The sequence below is a fragment of the Nerophis ophidion genome, linkage group LG05, assembly GCF_033978795.1.
Source record: "Nerophis ophidion isolate RoL-2023_Sa linkage group LG05, RoL_Noph_v1.0, whole genome shotgun sequence".
NCBI classification, from domain to species: Eukaryota; Metazoa; Chordata; class Actinopteri; order Syngnathiformes; family Syngnathidae; genus Nerophis; species Nerophis ophidion.
The window spans coordinates 25,057,355-25,085,341 of record NC_084615.1 but is presented as its reverse complement, the minus strand read 5'-3'; the positions used below and the strand labels follow the sequence as shown (position 1 = coordinate 25,085,341).

General features: G+C 38.5%; 1 protein-coding gene across 2 annotated transcripts in view; it reads right to left on the bottom strand.

Annotated features, from left to right (window-relative positions):
• The window catches only part of nt5dc1 (5'-nucleotidase domain containing 1), a 99,935-nt gene that overhangs the window by 6,868 nt on the left and 65,080 nt on the right, over positions 1-27,987 (bottom strand). For both annotated transcript variants that reach the window (XM_061900369.1, XM_061900370.1), the window contains 3 exons: positions 27,057-27,178; positions 10,271-10,444; positions 4,821-4,986 (listed from right to left, as the gene is read on the bottom strand). In XM_061900369.1, coding sequence (XP_061756353.1) covers positions 4,821-4,986; positions 10,271-10,444; positions 27,057-27,178 — 462 coding nt within the window. The remainder of the gene's footprint in view (positions 1-4,820; positions 4,987-10,270; positions 10,445-27,056; positions 27,179-27,987) is intronic.

The following is a 27,987-nucleotide window of genomic DNA, read 5'->3' as shown; positions in this document are numbered from 1 at the left end:
TTAGCTTAGGATGCATTTCCTGCTATTTTGAGTCAAAATCTAACAATATTCTCCTGACCAAAATTTCACATTTATTAGCAAATATTTTCATAAAAATGTATCATGTGATGAAATTTATGTATACAAGTTTACACAACCAATATAAACAGAATACGAGTTCAGAAACGCTCACAATAATTGAGGATCAGGGACTAGATATTGTGGCAAATGACGCGTGCAGACGCCTATAATGGGCAATGTCATTGGTTGATGTTGTCAGCTAAAAGTAGAGCTAGCCTATCTGGTGCCTTCACACATTGGCATTATATTTTTCGCGGGAATTCTCTGCCTTGTACTGATAACTAGGTCAACGCAGAGACAAAAACCACAAGTACTTAACCCCCCCTATAATTTTCTCCCCGGAATGAAACGATTTACAGAAATAACCCTGGCGGTAGGCGTGTAACGGTATACAAAAATTTCGGTTCGGTACGTACCTCAGTTTAGAGGTCACGGTTCGGTTCATTTTCGGTACAGTAAGAAAACAACAAAATATACATTTTTTGGTTATTTATATACCAAATGTGTAAACAATGGCTTGATCCTTTTAACATTGAGAACACTATAATAATTCTGCCCACGTTAATCCACATTAAACTGCCTCAAGTTGTTGCTTAGATGAAATAAAACGACAACTTTTTTTCTACATATAAAAAGTGCAACATTAAACAGTTTCAAATCAACTCATCATGCTTAATTTATTACAGCATTTGGGAAGCCTGTAGTTGATTTTTACTATTTAAAAGTTATATTTGTATCAACATTTGATAGCAGGGACCCTGCCATTCAAAACCAGGCTGTTACATTACTAATGATTATGTAACCATAGCTGAGAAAATAGTACAGTAGCAATAGGAGAGACTATTCATACCTAAACACCATGGAGTTCTTGTAGTCTTAATGATGCACTTACATTATTATATCCACTATCAGAGACACAAACTCTTCATTTAATATAATGTCCTTTTTTGCTGCTTCAACACACCTCAATCAACACTGTCCGTAACACACACACACACACACACACACACACAAACACACAATCCCACACATACACACACACGCGCGCACACGTCACACGCACACACCGCAAAATGAGCTAACGTTACGCTAAAAGCCAACTAGCCTTCACCTCAAACAGGACTGCGAGTGAGCTGAGCTGCAGTTTGTTTCTAGAAGATCAACGGGCTCATAGTGATGTTTAGAAAGTAGGTGACTTGGAAGTGTTTAGTATAATTTGGGGAGAGTCCGCTGCTCCCCTGCTAAACGCCTATCTGCTTGACGCTGAAGCGCTGACCAGATAAGCTCTGAATACGCACTGCTGATTGGCTTGTTATCACTACGGTTGTAACCAGATGGTTGTGTGGGAGGGACAATGCTGGGTGCTGTGTACAGACAGACACAGAGGCAGAACGCAGCGGAGCAGCTTGTTAAGACTTTAGAATAGGCGGCTACTTCATATGTTCGTGTGGAACTCGTTCGGTACTCCTCCGCACCGAACCGGAACCCCCGTACCGAAACGGTTCAATACAAATACACGTACCGTTACACCCCTACCTGGCAGCGACAAAATCGGCGGAATTCCGCGGAAAATTCCCATCCCTGTTCATAATTATAAAAGGACAATGTTTTATCAACTGATCGCAATAGTGAAAATTTGTTTTAACTATTAAACGAACCAAAAACATGACTTATTTTATCTTTGTGAAAACATTGGACACAGTGTGTAGTCAAGTTTATGAGATGTGATGCAAGTGTAAGCCACTGTGACACTATTGTTCTTTTTTAAATTTTTTTATAAATGTCTAATGATAATGTAAATGAGGGATTTTTAATCACTGCTATGCTAAAATTATAAATAATATTGATACTGTTGTTGATAATATTCATTTTTGTTTCACTACTTTTGGTTTGTTCTGTGTCGTGTTTGTGTCTCCTCTCAATTGCTCTGTTTATTGCAGTTCTGAGTGTTGCTGTGTCAGGTTTGGTTTTGGAACTGGATTGCATTGTTATGGTATTGCCGTGTAGTGTTTTTTTGGATCGATAAAAAAATAAAAAAATAAAAAAAAAATTAGATTAAAAAAAAAATGAGTATCGATTCTGAATTGCACAACGTATTCGATTCGATTCGTATTCGTATTGATTTTTTCCCACACCCCTAGTCCGTAATGCCATCAAAAGGTTCAGAGAATCTGGAGAAATCACTGCAGGTAAACAATTATATAACGGACCTTCGTTCCCTCAGGCGGTAGTGCATCAAAACCCGACATCAGTGTGTAAGGATATCACCACATGGGCTCAGGAACACTTCAGAAAACCACTGTCAGTAACTACAGTTTGTCGCTACATCTGTAAGTGCAAGTTAAAACCCTACTATGCAAAACTAAAGCAATTTATCAAAGATACCCAGAAACACTGCCAACTTCGCTGGGCCCGAGCTCAGCTAAGATGGACTGATCCTAAGTGGAAAAGTGTTCTGTGGTCTGACGTGTACACATTTCAAATTATGTTTGGAAACTGTGGACGTGGTGTCCTTTGGAACAAAGAGGAAAATAACCATCCGGATTGTTATAGGCGCAATGTTCAAAAGCCAGTATCTGTGATGGTATTGGGGTGTATTAGTGCCCAAGGCATGGGTAACTTACACATCTGTGAAGGCACCATTAATGCGGAAAGGTACATACAGGTTTTGGAGCAACATATGTTGCCATCCAAGCAACGTTATCATGGACGCCCCTGCTTATTACAATGCCAAGTCACTTGTTACAACAGCGTGGCTTCTTAGTAAAAGAGTGCGGGTACTAGACTGCCTTGCTTGTAGTCTAGACCTGTCCCCATTGAGAATGTGTGGCGCATTATGAAGCCTCAAATACCACAACGGAGACCCCGGACTGTTGAACAACTTAAGCTGTACATAAAACAAAAACGGGAAACAATTCCACCTGAAAAGCTTCAAAAATGTCTCTCCTCAGTTCCCAAACGTTTGAGGTGATGAAACACAGTGGTGAACATGCCCTTTCCCAAATACTTTGGCACGTGTTTCAGCCATGAAATTCTAAGTTAATTATTATTTGCAAAAAAAAAATAAAGTTTATGAGTTTGAACATCAAATATCTTGTCTTTGTAGTGCATTCAACTGAATATGGGTTGAAAAGGATTTGCAAATCATCGTATTCCATTTATATTTACATCTAACACAATTTCCCAACTCATATGGAAACAGGGTTTGTACATAAGTATTAACAGCTTTTGCTTAATACTTTGTTGATGCATTGTTGGCATCAATTCCAGCCTCAAGTGTTTTTGAATACGATGCCACAAGCTGGGCACACCTCCAGTATCTTTGGGCAGTTTCAGCCATTTCTCTTTGCAGCACCTCTCCAGCTCAATCATGTTGGATGGGAAGTGTTGGTTTTTCATTCAGAATGTCTCTGTACATTTCTGCATTCATCTTAAAAGACTCAGGGAGGTTACCACGAACCGGAACCTGTCAGAGCTAGAACATTCTTCCTTGGAGAAAGGAGACAACCATCGCTCCAGCAATCCATGAATTGATTAAACAAGTTGAAAAACGTATTCGGGTGTTACCATATAGTGGTCAATTGTACAGAATAATATGTACGGTACTGTGCAAAAAACAAATAAGAGTTTAAATCAATCAATCAATCTACCGATAAGGCCTGTGTAGTACAGTGGCCAGATGGAAGCCATTACTTAGTAAAAAGTTTGCCAAAACGCATTACCACCAGGCCAAATGCCATTCCTACAGTGAAGCATGGTGGTGGCAGCAACATGCTCTGGGGTTGGTTACCAGCGGCAGGATCTGGGGGACTAGTCAGGAAAGAGGGAAAGATGAACGCAGCAATGTTTGTACATGGGACGGACAGATGGGACGGCGTGGCGCAGTGGGAGAGTGGCCGTGCGCAACCCGAGGGTCCCTGGTTCAATCCCCACCTAGTACCAACCTCGTCATGTCCGTTGTGTCCTGAGCAAAACACTTCACCCTTGCTCCTGATGAGTGCTGGTTAGCGCCTTGCATGGCAGCTCCCTCCATCAGTGTGTGAATGTGTGTGTGAATGGGTAAATGTGGAAGTAGTGTCAAAGCGCTTTGAGTACCTTGAAGGTAGAAAAGCGCTATACAAGTACAACCCATTTATCATAACCCATTTATGTACAGAGAGACATTCTGGATGAAAACCAATGCTTCCCATCCAACTTAGTATAGTTTTCAGAGGTGCTGCAAAGAGGAATGGGCGAAACTGCCCATTCATAGGTGTGCCAAGCTTATGGCATCGTATTCAAAAAGACTTGAGGCTGTAATTGCTGCCAATGGTGCATCAACAAACTATTAAACAAAGGGTGTGAATACTTCTGCAAATATGATTTTTTTTTTATATTTAATAACTTTGCAAATCAAAAAATATATTTAAAAAGATCACATTGTTATTACAGGTTGCTGTCTGTAGAATTTTGAGGACAAAAACATTGCATTTTAGAATAAGGCTGTAACATAACAAAATATGTGAAAAGTACTGTATGCTGTATTATTATTTTGTACCTTAATTGGTTTATCATCAAGTAATTATTAAATTATTGGATGGGGTGTGTTTTCTACAAAAGACACCTGCCTATTTTTAGAGAGAAAAAACATTAATGGGTGGGATTTCCCCAGAAATAAAAATAAATCAAGGACAGAAAATCTTCAAATTTGCAGAGACTGGAAAGCGGAAACACTGAATACTTCTATCCCACTGTTTACAGATTTGTTCACGTTGACATACTTGCTATGTGCTCCACACTGGGGATGGCCATCGTGCTGTATTTGTGAATACAGTGGCAGCACCAGGTCAGTTTCTGCTCCTTCTCGTCCTCTCCAGCGCCTCCATGTACATCAACAAAATAGGAACCCCACTGGTTGGACACAGCGGAGGGTGGCTTCATGCTTTCCTGTTGAGATGGTAAACACACAAACCAAATTACTTTGATTCATGTTTTGATTAGTAAACAAAAAAGAAACAAAACTAAAAAATAATAATCAAACATTTAAACGTCTCACGGCAGGAAAATAATTGTTCAATAAAAAGTATTTTTTATTATAAAAGTAATAATGGCCCAAAGGGAATACGACATTCAAATGCATGATAAGGGTACCGTATTTTCCGGAACATAAGGCGCACCGGATTATCTCTTTAAAGTTCCTTGGGTGAATAATGTAAACTCACTACACGGGTATGTTTTAGCGCTTTCATGGCTAGTTTACTGACAGATATAAGTAAGAACTTTACACTACTTTATATTAGAAATGGCAACAGCAGAGGGTGACTGTCCCATTACGAGAAGATAGAGAAAAAGAAGAAGCTTATCGACTACGGTTTTGGCATAGACTACAAAGGCGGATGGGCGCAATTTTTCAGGATTTACGCACATCCCAAATACAGATCAGCAGGTACCAGAAGGTAAGAAAAGTTGCTTTTCCATTACATTGTGAAACAAAACGCCAGATATGTCTTACCTTATACACCCACCATAATATTACTCCTATGTTGAAGCACAGTACAATCCATCAAGCGGTGCGGCTTCATAGCTTACCAAAGTCTTACTAAAATATTTTGACGGATTTTTGAGTGCTGTGTGTAATGTTGTATATTTTCAATGGAACATATCGAATGTTGGTGTTGTGTACTTACTTACTCTCTTATGTGTGACTACCATTTACTGGTCACACTTACCATTTAACAATGTGCAAAATAAAATAGCTCTGAGGTCGGTAAGCAAAACCAGAATTATTCCGTACAAATGATTTTAAGTGCGCCTTATAGTCTGGAAAATACGGTATTTAATCTTCAGACTACAGCAGTAAAAATAACACCCAATACAATGTAATGTGATAATTCATCCATCCATCTATTTTCTACCGCTTGTCCCTTTTGGGTTTGCGGGGCTGCTGGAGCCTGTCCCAGCTGCATTCTGGCGGGAAGCAGGGTACACCCTGGACAAGTCGCCACTTCATTGCAGAGACAACACTTATAGATACACAACATTCACGCTGACATTGACACACTTGGGCCAATTTAGTGTTGTGAATCAACCTATGCATTGGATATCACTGCTGGACTCTGCAAAGAGGTTCCGCGTGCTCCGTAGCACATACTTTCCAACCCTCCCGAATTTTTAAGGAGACTACCGAATTTAAGTTAATCTCCTGAAAATCTCACGGGACAACCATTCTCCCGAATTTCTCCCGAATTCCAGCCGGACCTGAGTGAGGACAGCCTGTTGTCACGTCCGCATTTTCTCCATATACAAAAGACTTAGCACAAAGGCACTTAACTATAAACTATAAACAAAAACTTACACGACATGGAACTGGGAACGAGGGCATGAAGGTAGGAACAGCATGGGTAGGGTGTAGATGCCAGGACGAAGACAGAAAAAGAATGACTTAAATAGCAGCTGTGATGGTTAGTGAAAACAGGTGTGAGGCTGAGGACCGGGACGTGACTAGGAGACCAGGTGACACTAATGGGTTGGCATGGAGACGAAAACAAACGAGGAAGTGCAAAGACAGAACTAAATGTTCAAACAACTAAACATAACCTGACCAAACATGGCAAAAAACAAAACATAATCTTACAGGCATGACAGTGCCCCCCCGTTAAGGACATTATCCAGATGTCCACAAAAGAAACAATGATCAAAAGTCATGGGAGGGCGGGAGGGGGACATGGCGATGGGTCGCCAGACCACGTGTCCCCGTATCCACCGGGGCAGAGTCAGGTGGCGGCGACGCGTAGAGGCCCGCTGCACCTGACGAGGTGGACGACCCGGGAAGGGCCATATCCGTGGCCGACGAGAAGGTCGGCACCCTTGGCGTGGCAGACGACCACGTAGTGGCCACATCCGTGACCGACGAGGAAGTCGGCGCCCTTGGCGTGACGGACGACCACGTAGTAGCCACATCCGTGACCGACGAGGAAGTCGGCGCCCTTGGCGTGACGGACGACCACGTAGTAGCCACACACGTGGCCGACAAGGAGGCGGACACGTTGTCAATGTGGCAGGCGGTGAAGCTTGGCGTGGTGCTGCTACTGGCGGCGCTGGAGCTTGGCGTAGTGCAGGCACTGATGCTTGGCGTGGAGCATGCACTGGTACCTGTAGTGGTGCAGGCACTGGGACCCGACGTGGTGCAGGCACTGGAGCTTGGCGTGGTGCAACTATCGGCGGCATTGGAGCAGGCACTGGAGCTTGGCATGGTGCAGGCACTGGAGCTTGGCGTCGTGGAGCTGCAACTGGCGGCACTTGGCGTCGTGGAGCTGCGACTGGCGGCACTTGGCGTCGTGGAGCTGCGACTGGCGGCACTTGGCGTCGTGGAGCTGCGACTGGCGGCACTTGGCGTCGTGGTGCAGGCGCTGGTACCCGGCGTGGTGCAGCCACGAGCGTCAGGAAGATATCTCTTCCAAACTTTCAGCGAAGAAACTTGTGCGGCTGGCATATACTGTCAGACTTGGATTTGGATTAAGGTTGTTTCTTCGACGCAGAGGGAATTTAGCACGAGCGAGACGTGAATGGGAGTACATCTTTTTATTTTAACACTATAACTGACAAAAGACAAACAAAAAGCCAAAAAACGCTCACAATGGAGGTACAAGACTTGGCTCTGGAAACAAACACTTGCACTACGGCATAAACTATGGACAAAGGCAATTAACTATGAACTATAAACAAAAACTTACACGACATGGAACTGTGAACGAGGGCATGAAGGTAGGAACAGCATGGGTAGGGTGTAGATGCCAGGACAAAGACAGAAAAATAATGACTTAAATAGCAGCTGTGATGATTGGTGAAAACAGGTGTGAGGCTGAGGACAGGGACGTGACTAGGAGACCAGGTGAAACTAATGGGTTGGCATGGAGACGAAAACAAACCAGGAAGTGCAAAGACAGAACTAAATGTCCAAACAACTAAACATAACCTGACCAAACATGGCAAAAAACAAAACATAATCTTACAGGCATGACAGAAAGGTCACCCGCTAGAGAATGAAGAGTGTTTGAAGCTCTGCATGTCAACATCTCCTTTCGGTGCCACACCCACAAAATGCCGAAGCAACAATTTCCACATCAACACCGTATGAAAAAAATTGTGAAGGAGATAACGTCCGCAGGAACCTACCACATAGCGAAGGACATACACTATTTGATTTCCTATTATGCAGCTCATTTTTATTTGACACTTATTGAAATATCTTGTGTGACATCATGCACAAAAGTACACTTTGTTTGTTTTAAACTATTGTAGTGGCGTTTTCTACAAAAAGTGAACTTTAATTTTGTGTATTGATATGTCATCTTAGTGACATCATGCACAAAAGTGCACTCATAGCTTGTCTATGACAGTCTTGCACTTTCTGTTTTGGAAATTACATGAATATACAGTTTTGGTAAATTGACTTAGTTGTGATTTCCCTCTCTGTATTAAAGTTTAAATTAAGCATATATGAATGAAGTATGAACAAGAATGTTTTAACAGAGACACATAGAATCATCATACTGCTGTGATTATATGCATCAAGTGTTCATTCAAGGCTAAGGCAAAATATCGAGATACATATCATGTATCGTGACATGGCCTAAAAATATCGACATATTCATAAAAGGCCATGTCGCCCAGCCCTGTTCTGGAGTACCGCAAAATAATCAACTGGAATTTCAATCCTACTTCCTTATTCTGAATTGGCCTGTTATATAGTTCAAGAACCCCGCTGCATTTAAAAAGAAGATTTTCTATCGACAGAAAATTACATTAAAGGCCTACTGAAATGAGATTTTCTTATTTAAACGGGGATAGCAGGTCCATTCTATGTGTCTTACTTGATCATTTAGCGATATTGCCATGTTTTTGCTGAAAGGATTTAGTAGAGAACATCGACGATAAAGTTCGCAACTTTTGGTGCTGATAAAAACGCCTTGCCTTTACCCGAAGTCGCAGAAGATGACGTCACAAGGGTGAGGGCTCCTCACATCCTCACATTGTTTATAATCGGAGCCTCCAGCAGCAAGAGCTATTCGGACCGAGACAATGACAATTTCCCCATTAATTTGAGCAAGGACGAAAGATTTGTGGATGATGATATTGAAAGCAAAGGACTAGAAAAAAAAAAAGAAAAAAAAAAGGCGATTGCATTGGGACGGATTCAGATGTTTTTAGACACATTTACTAGGATTATTCTGGGAAATCCCTTATCTTTCTATTGTGTTGCTAGTGTTTTAGCTAGATTAAATAGTACCTGATAGTCGGAGGGGTTCGTCCACGGGTGTCTTGAGGCCAGTCTCTGAGGGAAGTCGACGACAGCTGCATGGACGGCGCAAGCTCAGCTGATCTCCGGTAAAAAGCGACTTTTTACCAAAATTTTCTCACCGAAACCTGCCGGTTGACAAGTGGTCGGGAACCATGTTCGCTTGACCACTCTGATCCATAGTAAAGCTTCACCTCCGGGAATTTTAAACAAGGAATCACCGTGTGTTTGTGTGGCTAAAGGCTAAAGCTTCCCAACTCCATATTTCTACTTTGACTTCTCCATTTTTAATTGAACAAATTGCAAAAATTCAGCAACACAGATGTCCAGAATACTGTTTAATTGCGCGATGAAAGGAGACAAATTTTAGCCGTAAATGGTGCTGCGCTAATACGTCCTCTACAGTCCGTGACGTCACGCGCATGCGTCATCATTCCGCGATGTTTTCAACAAGGAAAATTGTAATTTAGTAAACTAAAAAGGCCGTATTGGCATGTGTTGCAATGTTAATATTTCATCATTGATATATAAACTATCAGACTGCGTGGTCGGTAGTAGTGGGTTTCAGTAGGCCTTTAAAGGCAGGTTTTGGACTTAAAGGCTTTGGCCATATATTTTAATGAAAAGACAAACAACACTTATGAGTTTAAATGCAGTTTTTTCTTTTCCTCTTTCTCCTGTTCCTTACAATGTGGTTTCAATCCACCAGCGCAAAAGTCAAATAATGCTACTCCTCTTTTAATGTTATGTTATTATTATAATATATTACAGGTATTTTACCCCAATGTCAATATTTTGTTGACAAGTGCATAATAAATTCAACATCTATTGCCTTGTGTGCAGGTTATGTAACAGGCTGCAGACCAAAGAAAGGAAAACAGATTAACTGAGATTGAGGTTGGAGGACGGAAAATGTGAACAGGTTGACCTTACCTCATACTTTCCCTTTTTCTCGAGTGGCTCCACTTGGGCCTCATTTAATTTTGCTGCATCACTCTTGGGAACACCCTCCCCCTCCATTTCCTCCACAATCATCACCGTTTCCCACTTCCCAAAACTGCTTGCAGGGAACATGTCCGACCTCATGCTGTCTCCAAAATAGACAACCTGAAAGGAATCAGTTAAAAAAAAAGTTGATTTCAGAATTCATTCATCTTGCTTTCAACATGCCAGGTTAATAGAGCTGCAAAGCTTAGTCGTGGCACCCAAAGGGGGATTGAATATGACACATTGACTCTGGCTCATCAAAACCTCTTTGCACTCTTCCTGTGAAGAGGTGATGCGAGTTGAAACAAGCCAAACCGAGATGAGTTGCATTCCATAAAGTGAGCTGCGGGCCCACATTGTTAAATGCTATATAATCAAGGAGTAGATTAGAGTAGAGCAAAGTTTCACTGACATTATATTCAATTATTCGTACTTTATGGTTGCCATGTGGCTGCACCAGCCCTTTGAGACACTCGTGATTTAGGGCTATATAAGTAAACATTGATTGATTGATTGATAAGCCCCATTTCAGCAGGTATATTTTCAGACCTTTCAAGTGGAAAAAGAAAAAGGGGAACAATATTATAATGTTTCCTACCGTATCGTATTTTGCATTAAAAATACTCTGACTACTACAATTTATCCAAAAAGTTACTTAAGTAAATGTAACATATTACATTTAGAGTGACACTACCCACCTATGAGAAAGATATATTATTATACAGCAAAAATTGAAATCTAAGTAAGATTAAACATCTCAAATAAGGGTGAAATTTGCTTATTTTCTGTCTGATAAGATAATAATTCTTCTCACTAAGCAGATTTTATGTTAGAGTATTTTACTTGTTTTAAGGGGTTTCGGTCCTAAATGATCTCAGTAAGATATTACAGCTTGTTGCTGAGATTTTATGACCTCTATTGAGTAAAACATACTTGAAACTAGAATATCAACTGTTGCAAAGCTGTGTCATCAACACTCACAGGTAAAAAAAATACTTTTTTAAAGTAATAATTTCTTATTTCATGTGACTTTGACACAATTGTGTCTCATAATTAAAACATTTGACAGCCAAATGGACTTTGCTGTTTTATTTTCAATGAAACAATAGAAAACACGTACTCATATAGCAGTACATTTGGCACAGTACAGCAAACTGACTATTTAAACAATTAACATGTGACATTTCAAACAATTTTGAACAGAAAGAGTTCATGCACATTCAGATAAATTCTTCAAAATTACAATAGAAAAAAATTTGGCCGGGGGCTGGGCTGTATATATGCGCACTAATTGACTGCAAGAGCATGCACTTGGCGCGATGATGTCATGTTATCGATGGAAAAATGCATTTTTATACCATATGATTTGCCTGAGCGGCTAGGAATCCTCGAGAGTGACAAGATGTTGACTTGTTGCCTTTCCATTAAGAACAATAAATTAGTTTTTAGTATAGGTTTGCGGGCTTCAAGAAATGTAATGCCGAGCACATATCACTATGTCAAGATAATGGCACTAGCATTTACTTAATTTAAGACTATTTTTCAACATATTGCGCAAAAAGGTCTTTTTTTTCTACCAAGAAAAGTGCACTTGTTATTAGTGAGAATATTCTTATTTTAAAGTATTTTGGGGTTCATTGAGGTTAGCTAATTTTAATTGTTTCGGAAAGTCTTGATAGGTCATATTTTCTTATTCTATTGGCAGATAATTTTGCTCAGTTCAAATAAAATACCCCTTATTTCTGTATTTTCGTTTTGTACAAGCGCTAATGTAGACAGACTATTTTTTAGCGGCACATGTTGATGTTATTGGCTGGTGAGCTGATTTCTCGCCTTGGAGATTGTGGAAGTTTGTTTTAAATCATAAATATTGCCTCTCACCTGGATAGCACAAGGATGAGGACATAATCTGACAAATTGGTACACTTTGTTTCTAATTTTGACTCGGAAATGTTTTCTAATTGAGTACATAATATATCGTACCTCAAGATGTCCGATTACTATCGGCAGTCCGATATTATCGGCCAATAAATGCTTTAAAATATAATATCGGAAATTATCCGTATCGGATTCAAAAAGTACAATTTATGACTTATTTAGAGCACCAATAAACCTTTCAGGCACTGCCTTTGCGTGCCGGCCGAATCACAGAATATTTACGGCTTTTCACACACACAAGTGAATGCAAGGCATATTTGGTCAACAGCCATACAGGTCACACTGGGGGTGGCTGTATAAACAACTTTAACACTGTTACAAATATGCGCCATACTGTGAACCTACACCAAACAAGAATGATAAACACATTTCGGGAGAACATCCGCACCGCAACACAACATAAACACAACAGAACCAAAATACCCAGAACCCCTTGCAGCACTAACTGTTCCGGGACGCTACAATATATACTCCCCTACACACCTCAACCCCCCACCCCCCTAACCCCGCCCACCTCAACTTCCTCATGCTCTCTCAGGGAGAGCATGTCCCAAATTCCAAGCTGCTGTTTTGAGGCATGTTAAAAATATAATGCACTTTGTGACTTCAATAATAAATATGGCAGTGCCATGTTGGCATTTTTTTCCATAACTTGAATTGATTTAGTTTGGAAAACCTTGTTACATTGTTTAATGCATCCAGCGGGGCATCACAACAAAACTAGGCATAATAATGTGTTAATTCCACGACAGTGTATATCGGTATCCGTTGATATCAGAATCGGTAATTAAGAGTTGGACAATATTGGAATATTGGATATCGGCAAAAAAGCCATTATCGGACATCTCTAGTAGTAACAGCAGACATGCATCCTGTTAGTTTCTTTCTGGGACTGCTTTGATAACAATAATAAAAATGGATTGCATTTATATACTCCTAAATGATCTCAGTAAGATATTACAGCTTGTTGCGGAAATTTTATGACCTATATTGAGTAAAACACACTTGAAACTAGAATATCAACTGTTGCAAAGCTGTGTCATCAACACTCACAGGTAAAAAACTACTTTTTTAAAGTAATAATTTCTTATTTCATGTGACTTTGACACCATTGTATCTTATAATTAAAACATTTGACAGCCAAATGGACTTTGCTGTTTTATTTTCAATGAAACAATAGTAAACACGTACTCATATAGCAGTACATTTGGCACAGAACAGCAAACTGACTATTTAAACAATTAACATGTGACATTTCAAACAATTTTGAACAGAAAGAGTTAGTGCACCTGCGATGAGGTGGCGACTTGTCCAGGGTGTACCCCGCCTTCCGCCCGATTGTAGCTGAGATAGGCGCCAGTGCCCCCCGCGATCCCAAAAGGGAATAAGCGGTAGAAAATGGATGGATGGATGGAGTTAGTGCACATTCAGATAAATTCTTCAAAATTACAATACAAAAAAATTTGGCCGGGGGCCGGGCTTTATATATGCGCACTAATTGACTGCAAGAGCATGCACTTGGCGCGATGATGTCATGTTATCGATGGAAAAATGCATTTTTATACCATATGATTTGCCTGAGCGGCTAGGAATCCCCGAGAGTGACAAGATGTTGACTTGTTGCCTTTCCATTAAGAACAATAAATTAGTTTTTAGTATAAGTTTGCGGGTTTCAAGAAATGTAATGCCGAGCATATATCATTATGTCAAGATAATGGCACTAGCATTTACTTAATTTAAGAATATTTTTCAACTTATTGAGCAAAAAGGTCTTTTTTTTTTCTACCAAGAAAAGTGCACTTGTTATTAGTGAGAATATACTTATTCTAAAGTATTTTGGGGTTCATTGTTTCGGAAAGTCTTGACAGGCCATATTTTCTTATTCTATTGGCAGATAATTTTGCTCAGTTCAAATAAAATACCCCTTATTATTGTATTTTCGTTTCTTGTTTTTGAACAATGACTTTTTGCTGTGTATACATTAGACCTGTGGTGTCAATGTCAATTAATTATCTATGGCCCCCAGGATGATATTTGTTTAGTATTATCATTAAAAAAATACAAAAGAAAACAAATGTTTATGCATATGTAAATGTATTCAGTTATAAACATATATTCACTCTCTTCTTTTCTTCATGAATCTAAACTCTACCGCTCCTGGTATTTTTTTCTATATTTTTATTGTAATATTTTTATAATGTGTTTTTCTTATTTTGGGCCAAAGTAAGACAAAAAAAACAATCTAAAGTTGTCTTTACTTTTTTGTTTTAATTCCATGATCTTAATAGTACGGCCCGCGTATGCACACATTTTCCTCCATGCGGCTCCGAGCAAAAATGAGTTTGACACCCCTGCATTAGACTAATTGACTTTGTGTAGTTTACAATATGCTACAATACATTGACAAATTTATACTTAACTTTAATGTACAAAAATAATCAGGCCACTATATCCTTACATTTGTCTGTATGCTGTAACTATAAATGTATGTTTCTTTCTCATTAAAGGGTCAAAAGTTAGCCAGTTTTATGTTTTGGTAATTTTTTTCTTTACTCAGAATCAAAACCTTAATACTGTGGTAGCTATGGAAATAAGAGAATGCCGTACAATTGAACCCTAAATTAGTGTTGTCAAACTATGTATTTGTTAAATTAAATTGATTACAAATCTGGATAAATCACAATTAATCACAGGTTAACACTCCTTTGCATAATTTAAATTAACTTAAAAAAACAGTGATGTTTGGTCACAAATGCAGTTTTATTGTTAAAATGTCATCCAGGAGCATTTTTTCAAACGTTTCACTTAAATACACACAACTTAAGCGCTTAAACCTGGTAAAAGTATTACCCAAAATTAGTCAGAGTGTATTTTGGAGTTAAATGGCGTATGCATTGACCTGATCATTGACCGTGTAACAACCTGTTCAGTTCGGTTGCAGTTTATTTCGAACAGCATACGATACAATGTAATGCATCACATATTTTCCGTTGTTTAATTACAGCATATTCAAAAAGGAGTAGGAAGAAGCACTATAGCAATTCTATCCCATTTCCTTGCTCTCCGAAACAGTAAATAAATAATGTATAATTAATATACCATGGTAAGTAAAGAATTAAATACATAAATAGTCATTATCTAAAAAAGAAAAAAACCTTCTAAATGTTCATTATAATGGTTCTTTGTACTTTGTGAACACTTGTAGTTAGAACAGTCTCTTAAACTGAATCACATTGGTGCTTTCTTTGATGTCCTTGTTTAATCTATTCCATAATTTAATGGTAAAGGTTTTAAGTGCTGTACACGCATACAAATGTTTTAAATTACATTTTCCTCTAAGTTTATATTTTTCCTCTTCTACATGTGAATGCTAACTTGTGAATGCTAGCTCCCCAGCTACCCCCCCCCCCCCTTTTTTAAACTTTTATCTTTTGAACAAAAGACAGCATGACCACCCCCGAACTGTCAACCGTCACTGTAGACACTTTTCACCTTCGATCACTAAAGACACTTTTTAAAAATTCTGCTGTGATCTAATGTCACCTCCATATTTATACTGTTGACTGTAAATCTGAATGTGCAATAATTTTGTTACTCACTGTGCCTTGTATATAAAAAAACATATTTTTATTTTATTTTAATTTACTTTTTGTTTTATTTTATTTTAGCTTAGTACCGTGTGACTTGTTGAAAGGGGGACTAGCAAAGTAAGATGTTCATTGTACGGCCAACTGTCTGTTTACCTGTGCATATGACAACAGACGGCGTGGCGCAGTGGAAGAGTGGCCGTGTGCAACCCGAGGGTCCCTTGTTCAATCCCAACCTAGTACCAACTTCATCACGTCCATTGTGTCCTGAGCACTTCACCCTTGCTCCTGATGGGTGCTGGTTAGCGCCTTACAAGGCAGCTCCCTCCGTCAGTGTGTGAATGTGTGTGTGAATAGGTAAATGTGGAAGTAGTGTCAAAGCGCTTTGAGTACCGTGAAGGTAGAAAAGCGCTATACAAATACAACCCATTTATCATTTATAAATAATCTTGAATCTTGAGAAGAATTGTTCTACATTCTTGGGTAGCAGGTTATAGTTTGCTTTTTACATCATTTTAGCTGTTTGCAAATGCACCAAGTCGTTGAATTTCAATATTTGTGATTCAATAACTAAAGTGTTTGTATGTTCTCTATATCCAGCATTATGTATTATTCTAATTGATCTTTTTTCTAACACGGTTTGGGAATAAAGCGCACATTTGTAGTTGTTTCCCCATATTTCTACATAATAACTCAGATGTGGTTACAATAGCGAGCAGTACGGAATATGGAGTGATTTTTGGTCCAGAATTTTTTTTTGCTTCATTCATTTTTGACGTGTTTCTTGTTACTTTATGTTAGAGATGTCTGATATTATCGGCCGATCAATGCTTTAACATGTAATATTGGAAATTATTGGTATCGGTTTAAAAAAATAAAATGTATGACTTTTTAAAACGCCGCTGTAGACGGACGTAGGGAGAAGCACAGAAGGCCAATAAACGTGCGTGCTGGCCCAATCACATAATATCTCTGGCTTTTCACACACACAAGTGAATGCAAGGCATACTTGGTCAACAGCCATACAGGTCACACTGAGGGTGGCTGTATAAACAACTTTAACATTGTTACAAATATGCGCCACACTGTGAACCCACACCAAACAAGAATGACAAACACATTTCGGGAGAACATCCGCACCGTAACACAACAGAACAAATACCCAGAAGCCCTTGCAGCACTAAATCTTCAGGGACGCTACAATATACACCCCCCGCTACCCTCTACCTCCCGACCTCAACCCCGCCCACCTCAACCTCCTCATGCTCTCTCAAGGAGAGCATGTCCCATATTCCAAGCTGCTGTTTTGAGGCATGTTAAAAAAAATAATGCACTTTGTGACTTCAGTAATAAATATGGCAGTGCCATCCATCCATCCATTTTCTACCGCGTATTCCCTTTGGGGTTGCTGGTGCCTATCTCAGCTACAATCAGACGGAAGGCGGTGTACACCCTGGACAAGTCGCCTCCTCATTGCAGGGCCAACACAGATAGACAGACAACATTCACACTCACATTCACACACTAGGGCCAATTTAGTGTTGCCAATCATGTCTTTGGAAGTGGGAGTAAGCCGGAGTACCCGGAGGGAACCCACGCAGTCATGGGTAGGACATGCAAACTCCACACAGAAATATTCCGAACCCTGACTATTTAGGACCTTCATATTGTGAGGCAGACGCACTAACCCCTCTACCACCGTGCTGCCCTATGACAGTGCCATGTTGGCATTTTTTTTCCATAACTTGAGTTGATTTATTTTGGAAAACCTTGTTACATTGTTTAATGCATCCAGCGGGGCATCACAACTAAATTAGGCCTAATAATTTGTTTAATTCCACGACTGTAATTAAGAGTTGGACAATATCGGAATATTGGCAAAAAAGCCATTGTCGGAGATCTCTACTTTATGTTGTATATTGTTATATAAGGTTTCCAGTTAATTTTAGCATCTGTTATTACACCCAAAAATGTGCTTTATTTACCTGCTTCCTGCTATTCTTACTTAGCACCTAATTTAGTTACTATAGGCCTCTGCAAAGTTCCCGGTTTTACTTTTAGTACAACACTGTTTTGTGTGAACGGATTATTAATTCTCAATAACGTTACTGATCGCTTATGATGTTATAACAGGGCTAATGTTGATGTTAAAGGAAACTCTGGGGTGGGGTTTTGCACGAGGATAAGTTCTCTTTCTGGGCCTATTTCTTTTTGGTTGATTATCCCTGAAATACCAACACATAAATTACCACGCATTGGTGACCAGTCTGTGAAGAATCGATAGTAGTTCAGGGTTACAGATGGATGGCCAGGAAATCCTTTAATCATCTCAAAAATGTGTGTTTTATTTGTACATAAAACATACGCAGAACAGTTAAGAACTCTGTCTGTGTCCTATCTTTGTGTTGGAGGAGATTCTATAAAGCTTTGTGCTCCCTGCAGTGTCCATGCACTCTTCACATGAGGTGTTCAAGCGTACTGCATAACCATGAGTGTAGGCGAATACTCTTTCAGACAGTCCCTGACCTTTTTTTTTTTTTTTTTTTCAGTAGAACTGCAAAATTGGTCACCATTGGGCCAAAAAAAAGCTGTTAGTGCCAGCATTTTCATAAAAAAGGTAAACCGAGAAACACTATTTACAAAACCCAAAACCAGTGAAGTGGGCACATTGTGTAAATCGTAAATAAAAACAATGATTTGTAAATCATTTTAAACCTATATTCAATTGAATAGACTGCAAAGACAATATATCTAATGTTAAAACTGAGAAACGTAAGTTTTGTTTTTGCTAATAATCATTAACTTATAATTTAATGGCAGCAAAACATTGCAAAAAAGTTGGCACCGGGGCATTACCACTGTGTTACGTGGCCTTTCCTTTTAACAACACTCAGTAAATGTTTGGGAACTGAGGAGATCAATTTTTGAAGCTTTTCAGGTGGGATTCTTTCCCATTCTTGCCTGATGTACAGCTCAAGATGTTCAACAGGCTGTGGTGTTTTACACTTCATATTGCACCACACATTTTTAATGGTAGACAGCTCTGGACTACAGGCAGGCCAGTCTAGTACCCACACTCTTTTAATACGAAGCCACACTGTTGCAACACCTGGCTTGGCATCGTCGTGCTGAAATAAGCAGGGGGGTCCATGATAACGTTGCTTGGGTGGCAACATATGTTGCTCCAAAACCTGTAGGCACCTGATAATGCCAGCTTTTTTGAAACATGTTACAGGCATCAAATTCCAAATGAGCTAATATTTACAAAAAATATTGTTTTCCAGTTCGATTGTTAAGTATCTTGTCTTTGCAGTCTATTCAATCGAATATAGATTGAAAAGGACGTGCAAATCATTGTATTCTGTTTTAATTTTAGATTTACACAACGTGCAAACTTCACTGGTTTTGGGTTTTGTAATTGAAGAAAGAACTTGTAGCAACTAACAACTTCTCTTTTCATTTGCCATTTACAAGTATTTCATATTGAGGGTTTTCTATACATGTAAAAATATAATTATTGTATGTAATTTTGTGTTATCTGTCGGTTTTCCGTTAATATTTTTGGGTATCTGGAATACAATAATAGGCTTTGCAGTGTTTCTTGTCAGTATTCCATTTCTGGATGATTCAGTTTTTGCCTGACATTTTGAAAAACATTGAAAACCGAGATAACACTGTAGAGACATTATTCATTAATTTCGTATTCTTTCAATGGCAGCCTGTTTAGTCGGTTCTAGTTGTTTCTTTAGGGCAGTACTGCCACTTAGCAAAATATATTATGCCTTTATTACACAACATTATCTTATTGATGCAAATTTACAAGTCCATTTAACATAAACATGATCAAAATTTTTTCCAATCCATACTTTCAAACAAACACTAAACAGGGTGCTAAAATTTAGCACATTTCAGAATGATATTGAAGTATGAACTAGGTAAAAAACATAATTGAATCTTTTGTTATTTCTCGACTGACACTTTTTAGGCATCACCAATTCAAAGTGTTCATTTTTCAAAAGTAAGCAGCAACAATTGGAGAGTAATGGCGACAAGTTCAGGCTAGCGACAGTAAAATTGGCCAAATAATCTGTTGTTCGCAGTCTCATCCTAAAAGGGGAAATGCTTTTTTTTTGTAGTAATTCTGCCCATTGTTCACAATCATAATGAGAGACAAGAAACCGGATGTTTTTTTTAATGAAATGTAACTCGAAAATAAACGTAAATAAAAGTCAGCTTAAAATGGATCAATGGGAAGTCCGGTTTTCCGCCAATACATTAAAAAAGTGCCAACAATTCTCTTTTACATTTCGTGACCTGAATTTTCAGTAAGTATTGGTGATACTAATGTAGACAGACTATTTTTTAGCGGCACATGTTGACGTCATTTGCTGGTGAGCTGATTTCTCGCCTTGGAGATTGTGGAAGTTTGTTTTAAATCATAAATATTGCCTCTCACCTGGATAGTAGAAGAACGAGGACAAAATCTGACAAATTGGTATATTTTGGAATGTTTGCTAATTGAGTACATAATATATCGTACCTCAAGATGTCCGATTAATATCGGCAGTCCGATATAATCACCCAATAAATGCTTTAAAATATAATATCGGAAATTATCCGTATCGGTTTCAAAAAGTACAATTTATGACTTAGTTAGAGCACCAATAAACCTTTCAGGCACTGCCTTTGCGTGCCGGCCCAATCACATAATATTTATGGTTTTTCACACACACAAGTGAATACAAGCATATTTGGTCAACAGCCATACAGGTCACACTGAGGGTGGCTGTATAAACAACTTTAACACTGTTATAAATATGCGCCACACTGTGAACTTACACCAAACAAGAATGACAAACACATTTCGGGAGAACATCCGCACTGCAAAACAACATAAACACAACGGAACCAAAACACCCAGAACCCCTTGCAGCACTAACTGTTCTGGGACGCTACGATATACAACCCCCTGCACACCTCAACCCCCCCGCCCCCAACCCCGCCCACCTCAACCTCCTCATGCTCTCCCTGAGAGAGCATGACCCAAATTACAAGCTGCTGTTTTGAGGCATGTTAAAAAAATAAAATGCACTTTGTGACTTCAATAATAAATATGGCAGTGCCATGTTGGCATTTTTTTCCATAACTTGAATTGATTTATTTTGGAAAACCTTGTTACATTGTTTAATGTATCCAGTGGGGAATCACAACAAAATTAGGGATAATAATGTGCTAATTCCACGACTGTATATATCGGTATCGGTTGATATCGGAATTGGTAATTAAGAGTTGGACAATATCGGAATATCGGATATCGGAAAAAAAAACATTATCGGACATCTCTAGTCGTAACAGCAGACATGCATCCTGTTAGTTTCTTTCTGGGACTGCTTTGATAATAATAATAAAAATGGATTGCATTTATGTACTCAAAGTGCTTCACAGTGAGAACCCACTTTTGTGTACATACATGTAAGTAATGGTAAATGGATTATATTTATGTAGCGATTTTTTTTACCTTCATGGTAAAAAAAAAAGGTACTTTGACAGTATTTTCACATTCACCCATTCATTCACACACTGATGGTGGGAGCTGCCATGCAAGGCCCAAACCACGACCCAACAAGAGCAAGGATTTAGTGTCTTGCCCAAGGACCCAACAGACGTGACTCGGATGGCGGAAGCTGGGATCGAACCTGGAACCCTCAAGTCACGCTGTCACTCTGAGAGCCTAAAGGCAGCCTTTTCACTCAGACCAACTTACAATTAATAATCAATATAATTAGTAAATGTAAAAATTATAGACATTTAAAAACCAAAATATGTTTATTGAAACCACTAAATGTAGTATAAGCTAGCCTGTGGTGTTCTCGTTATATTTCTTGGTTTAACAAATGAAATGTGATGTTTTTATTTCCCTGCCTTCTTTTTTGTTGTGATTTGTTTCCTCAGCTCGTTAGCCTCCAGCGAGGGGCGGACACTAGACACACCTGCAACCATTTTCGACCAAGGAGTATATAATCTCGTCATCCACAACTGCTCCTTGTCGGTTAATTTTCGATCCTGCACCTCCTACGTGCATGTGCCCGCTTCGCCCCGTCAGACCGGTATGTTGACTTTCCTTATTCTGGTATTTCCTAACCTTGTTGTATTTTGTTTTCTAGCCTCCCTGAGGCAGTAGAGACTTTTACCCTGCGCACTAATGCGTCCCAGTTTTTCCACTGCCAACCTCTGAGGAACGGGCTTCATTTAGTTTTCATGGTGTGCATTTTCTGCCCCGTCACCTTTTGTTGCACTTTTTGGACTGATTAAATGTATTCCCTTTTGTTATTCAAATTTGCCTCCCGGTGTCCCACCTAGACCAGTTCCTAACATGAAACTTAAAGCAAGTTGAAAACAGTCACTGTAATGCACATGTGTCAAACTCAAGGCCCTGGGATCAAATCTGGCCCGCCACATTACATTGTGTGTCCCGCGAAAGCCGGGAAATAATGCGTTAATAAAATGCTTAATCTTTTCTTACTAAATATATTTGTTCTTTCCCTTTTGACATTGGAAATCATGTACTGCATTCAATTGCATATCTTTTAAAATTCAATATAATCAAAATCAAAATATTATATTATCATGTATTCCATGTATATTTTTGTTAAAATAAAGATAAATACTGTACTTAAATATCTGCTTGACTTATGGTTTCAAAACAAACTATCAATCAAATTGTAGACTGTAAAATTGGCAATAGAATTTATGGTTAAATTCCGCCGACTGAGTTTTTGACTGTAAAATCAACTTTGGTACTGTTTTCTTTAATATACAATAAGACACTAAAACATTAAAAATCAAACAAAAAAAACATTAAAACAACGAGATTTTACGGTAAAAAAACAAACAAACTGGCAGCTCTGTTTGAATTTTACCGCTAAAAACAGTGATATTGTTTTTCCACTCCATTCCATTTATAAAACATTTGTATATGCTGTAAAAAACCCCCCACTGCTTTTAATGTAAAATTCTGGTGACTGAGCTGCCAGTTTTTGAAAAAAAAGTAAATATTTTGTTAGCAGCTTTTGTAAAAAAAATATATTGTTCATGTATTATATATATATATATATATATATATATATATATATATATATATATATATATACACACAAGTACAGTATAATCATACATTACTCATTGTTAAAGGGCAACCATAACTGTGATGTGGCCCTCAATGAAAACGAGTTTGACACCTCTGCTTTAATGGTTTATCATGGGTAAATGATTACAACAACAATTTCTACATACCCTATTTTAGTATGTTGAAAATAAAACGAGGATATGCTTTCACATGACTGGTTCTATACCGTATTTTTCGGACTATAAGTCGCAGTTTTTTTTATATTTTGGCCCGGGGTGCGACATAAACTCCGGAGCGACTTATGTGTGAAAATATTAACACATTGCCGTAAAATATCAAATAATATTATTTATCTCATTCACGGAAGAGACGAAGAAAATGTAAACAATCGTCACACACACGTCAACCAATAAGAATTCGGCGGGGGAGGGTCATGGCAGAAGTGCATCGTGGGTCATGGAATGCTAACTGCTATATGCGACTGCCGTAGCTATTGAAATGGATCATTTCATCGTTGGCTGTAACTTATAAAAACTGAGAAGGGCTGAACAAAAATGGCACTGAAAAGGACATCATGTACTGCAGATTACAAGCTGGACGTAGTGAAATATGCAGCAGAAAACGACAAGAGAAAGCGGCCAATGTTCCCTCTAAGCTGTGCGCTTGAGCAATCTAGCACTGCTCGCACATTCTTAGCGCACAAAAAATCTATGCAGCGCATGAAATAAAATTCACCATAAACGTATAAATTAATATCTAATATTAGTCCTAATATTATCTAATCAATTAAATCAATAATAATAAGAATAATTTTGTTTTCTGTACCATTTTGGAACGTAACTCAGTGAGTGACAGGTGTCCGGACAATTGTATTTTATTTTATTTTAATCTTCTATTTTTTCCTCCCAATCCCCCCCACTTGTTTGCCTGTATCTCACCTTATTTGTAAGGCGCTCGAAGCCGGCAGACCCGTCAGCGATCCTGTTCTGTCTCCCTGTAATGTTTGTCTGATCTTGAATGGGATTATGCTGAAAATTTTAATTTTCCTGAAGGAACTCTCCTGAAGGAATAAATAAAGTACTATCTAATCTAATCTAATGAAACGATTCGGTTCACTTACGCTACGCAGCCAATCATAGCATTGACACTATTGATGTTGATAATAACCCCTTATCATGGTGAAACGAACAGGCAGAGACACATCCACTCACCAAGCCGTTGTAAAAAAGAAATGCGGTTCTTTTAAGATGGAATGGCTGTCGGAGTATGTTCAAATAGAAGAACAAGCGGTGAAACTGGGTGAGATTTTTTTTTTTCGAGTGAGAAGGGTCTACTCTGCAAAACACGCCGCGAAGCTAAAGTAGCAAATGAGTTTTCCGAGGGAAAAATGTGGAGTGAATGGAAGTTGGACTACCTCAAGCGTCACATTCAGCAGAAAAGTCATTTGAAAGCTGTTGGAATTGTATGAAGACTCAAGATGGGACCGGGGATTGGTACATTATTGCGAGAAAACGCAAAAGACAGAGAGAAAAGGAACGAGCTGTCACACAAAACAAAATCTGACCCCAAGCAAGTTAAAGTTGTCATTGACAACATTTTACTTGCGATCAAAATGAATGCATCAATGCTGTCAGTTCAACAAATCCACGATCACATGGCAAAGTACGTGAGTATACCAGAAAGCTGGCGAAGCAAAAACTATACCTTTGAATTTGTGAACTCAATCAATGAGTTCACAAGTGCACTTTTCTTGGTAGGGGAAAAAAAAAAAAAAGAGACCTTTTTGCTCAATATGTTGAAAAATATTCTTAAATTAAGTATATGCTGGTGCCATTATCTTGACATAATGATATGCGCTCGGCATCATGATTTTTTTGTTCATGCTTGAAGTAAGAAATTGCTACTTTAAAAAAGTAGTTTTATACTTGTGTTAATGACACAGCTTTGCATCAGTTGATATTCTAGTTTCAAGCATGTTTTACTCAATATAGGTCATAAAATCTCAGATACAAGCTGTAATATCTTACTGAGATAATTTAGGACCAAAACCCTTAAAACAAGTAAAACACAAACATAAACACAAACGTAAAAAAACTCAAACATAAAATCTGCCTTGTGAGAAAAATTAACTTATCAGACAGAAAATAAGTAAAAATCACCCTTATTTGAGATATTTACTCTTACTTAGATTTCAGTTTTTGCAGTGTAGAGGGGTGGGGACTAAGCTCTTATTGTGTCTTTCTTGCCAGTTCCAGTTCCTAAATACCCATCAAAGTGTCCCAACTTTTCTGATTATATCCTCAGCCATCAACTATTCAGGTGAGAGGCATGATTTATGAACTCCAATAAACTTCCAGGGAGCAGGAAAGCGAGGAAACAGCAGACCAATCGAGGATGTAAACATAGACACAGCGCAGAATTAGACTATGTGCAGTGTTAAAAATGCACCCTGGCATACAGTTGGAATTTCCAACTGTCTTTCCACTGTAACTCATCCTTCTTTTTCTTTAATAACGTATTCCACTTTTAATCATCTTAAAGTATCAGCTGCCATAGAAGACTTTCCAACTGCAGGGTAAACAAAAAGTTAACATGAACCTCTGTGGTCCAATATGCCAGGCCACATGATCTAAAAAGGGTTAATGAGCCCTTTCAACAGTAATAAGGCATTTAACATTTGAAATGATAACATTGCCAGAGAGAATACATTTAACAGTATGTTTATTCTTGTTATTACAGTTGTGTAACACTGCATCACACTAAAGCAGTGGTTCTAAACCTTGTTGGAGTTACCGAACCCCACCAGTTTCATTCACCGAACCCTTCTTTAGTGAACAATAAAAAAGTATTTTTCTTAATTTTATCTTAATTTATAAATATTAACCATGTTATTATCCATCCATCCATTTTCTGCCGCTTATTCCCGTTCGGGGTCGCGGGGGGCGCTGGCGCCTATCTCAGCTACAATGTTATTATATTAAATAAATACTAATACAGATATACTTTACAAACAAAGTTACAAGAATGTACACATGATCCCAGGTTTGCATCTTATTGTGTAACATGTGAATGTTTTAGTTGGAATTAAATGCGATATCTGAAAGGGGTACAAATGATTTCCAAAGCAGGAACCCCACCCAGACATACAGTACTAGTACACAGCTCATGAAAAACAATTTTTTTTTGTTATTGTTATTGTAAATGGGCCAAAATACTTATATTAGAAAATAATGTCATGGAAATCACTGCTGTCATTTGATAACAAATGACAGCATTATGATAACAAAACATTTAACTTGTTATTTAGTCAGGTTTGGGACCAGTGTTCTGCTGGTGTGGCCACAGTACATGCGCACGTCTAACGTCGCTCACATGTGCTCCCCTGAATGCTCAAGGAGTTTTTGCGTTTGCTCACACATATGGAAAATTAGAGGGAACATTGGAAGTGGCGCATACCTTTGGAGTTGGCAGAGTTGTTTAGAAGCGACACCGGGAAAGAGGATTTCATCGGATTTATCGATTAGGAGTGACAGATTGTTTGGTAAATGTATATGTTATAGTTATTTGAATGACTCTTACCATAATATGTTACGTTAACATACCAGGCACGTTCTCAGTTGGTTATTTATGCGTCATATAACATACACTTATTCAGCCTGTTGTTCACTATTCTTTTTTTATTTTAAAATGCCTTTCAAATGTCTATTCTTGGTGTTGGATTTTGTTAAATAAATTTCCCCCAAAAATGCGATAAATATGTTTTTTTCCTTCTTTGTTATGCATTTTTGGCCGGTGCGACGTATACTGCGGAGCGACTTACAATCCAAAAAATACGGTACATTAAAAAGGATGTGCAGAGGACAAAAAGAAAATAATTAGTTTTACTTTCCATCCAGGTTCCGAGCAAACTTGGCAACCAGGCTAAGTGACACATCCTTGCTATTTATCACAGTAGTGAAAAATCAAACAAAGATCCATCATTTCACCTTTTGCCCCAAAAAAAATCTTGAGGTAAACCTCTAAGTGAGAGTCAGGTTTTCTGCACATCAATGCTCATCGGTATGCAAGGTGGTGTGAATACCTTGGGTTCCATTTTTCCTGTCATGGTCTTAAGCAGTTCATGAAGGTGGATCCAGTTGCCTTGCGAGTACCAACCAGGTTTTTCCAAAGATGGCAGATCGTCGGGCTCTTCCACATTATTCACTGTGAGAGGCAAAATAAATAACGAAAGCAAATCAATAAGAAATTATACATTGAGAGCAAACTACTGTAAATGAGTTGGAATGCACCTACAACGCCTAATTATACTCGACCATTTAGCAACATACTGTATATGACATTGTTATGCAATTATGTGGAGGGACAACTATTATTTCTTGTAAGGTATAGTATAGTATAGTAAGTGTATATGAATACAAACAAGTAAACAACAATTAAAAGCCAATACATTCCCAACTTATTTGAATAAAGTGCAATCGACATTTTAGCTTGAATTAACAAGAAGAAACATTTTCAGCATTAAAGCAATTTTCAATAAAACTACAGCAACCGACATTTTAACAGTAGTTTTACCTGCCAAATATAGATTCCCAGAAATTGCTTTCTTGTGGTGTGCTTGAAGCGCATCGATAGAATGCCAAAGGTGTGCTAAGCAGTAATCAGAGCAAAGGGTGGCTACTTTGAAGAAACCTGACTATAAAACATGTTTTCAGTTTTTTCACCTTTTTTGTTAAGTACATAACTCCACATGTGTTCATCCTTAGTTTTGATTTTTTCACTGACAATCTAAAATGTAAATCAGGCCTGGGCAATTATGTTCACTCGAGGGCCACATTTGAAGTGAAGTGAATTATATTTATATAGCGCTTTTTCTCTAGTGACTCAATGCAATTTTCATAGTGAAACCCAATATCTAAGTTCCATTTAAACCAGTGTGGGTGGCACTGGGAGCAGGTGGGTAAAGTGCTTTGCCCAAGGACAAAACGGCAGTGACTAAGATGGCGGAAGCGGGG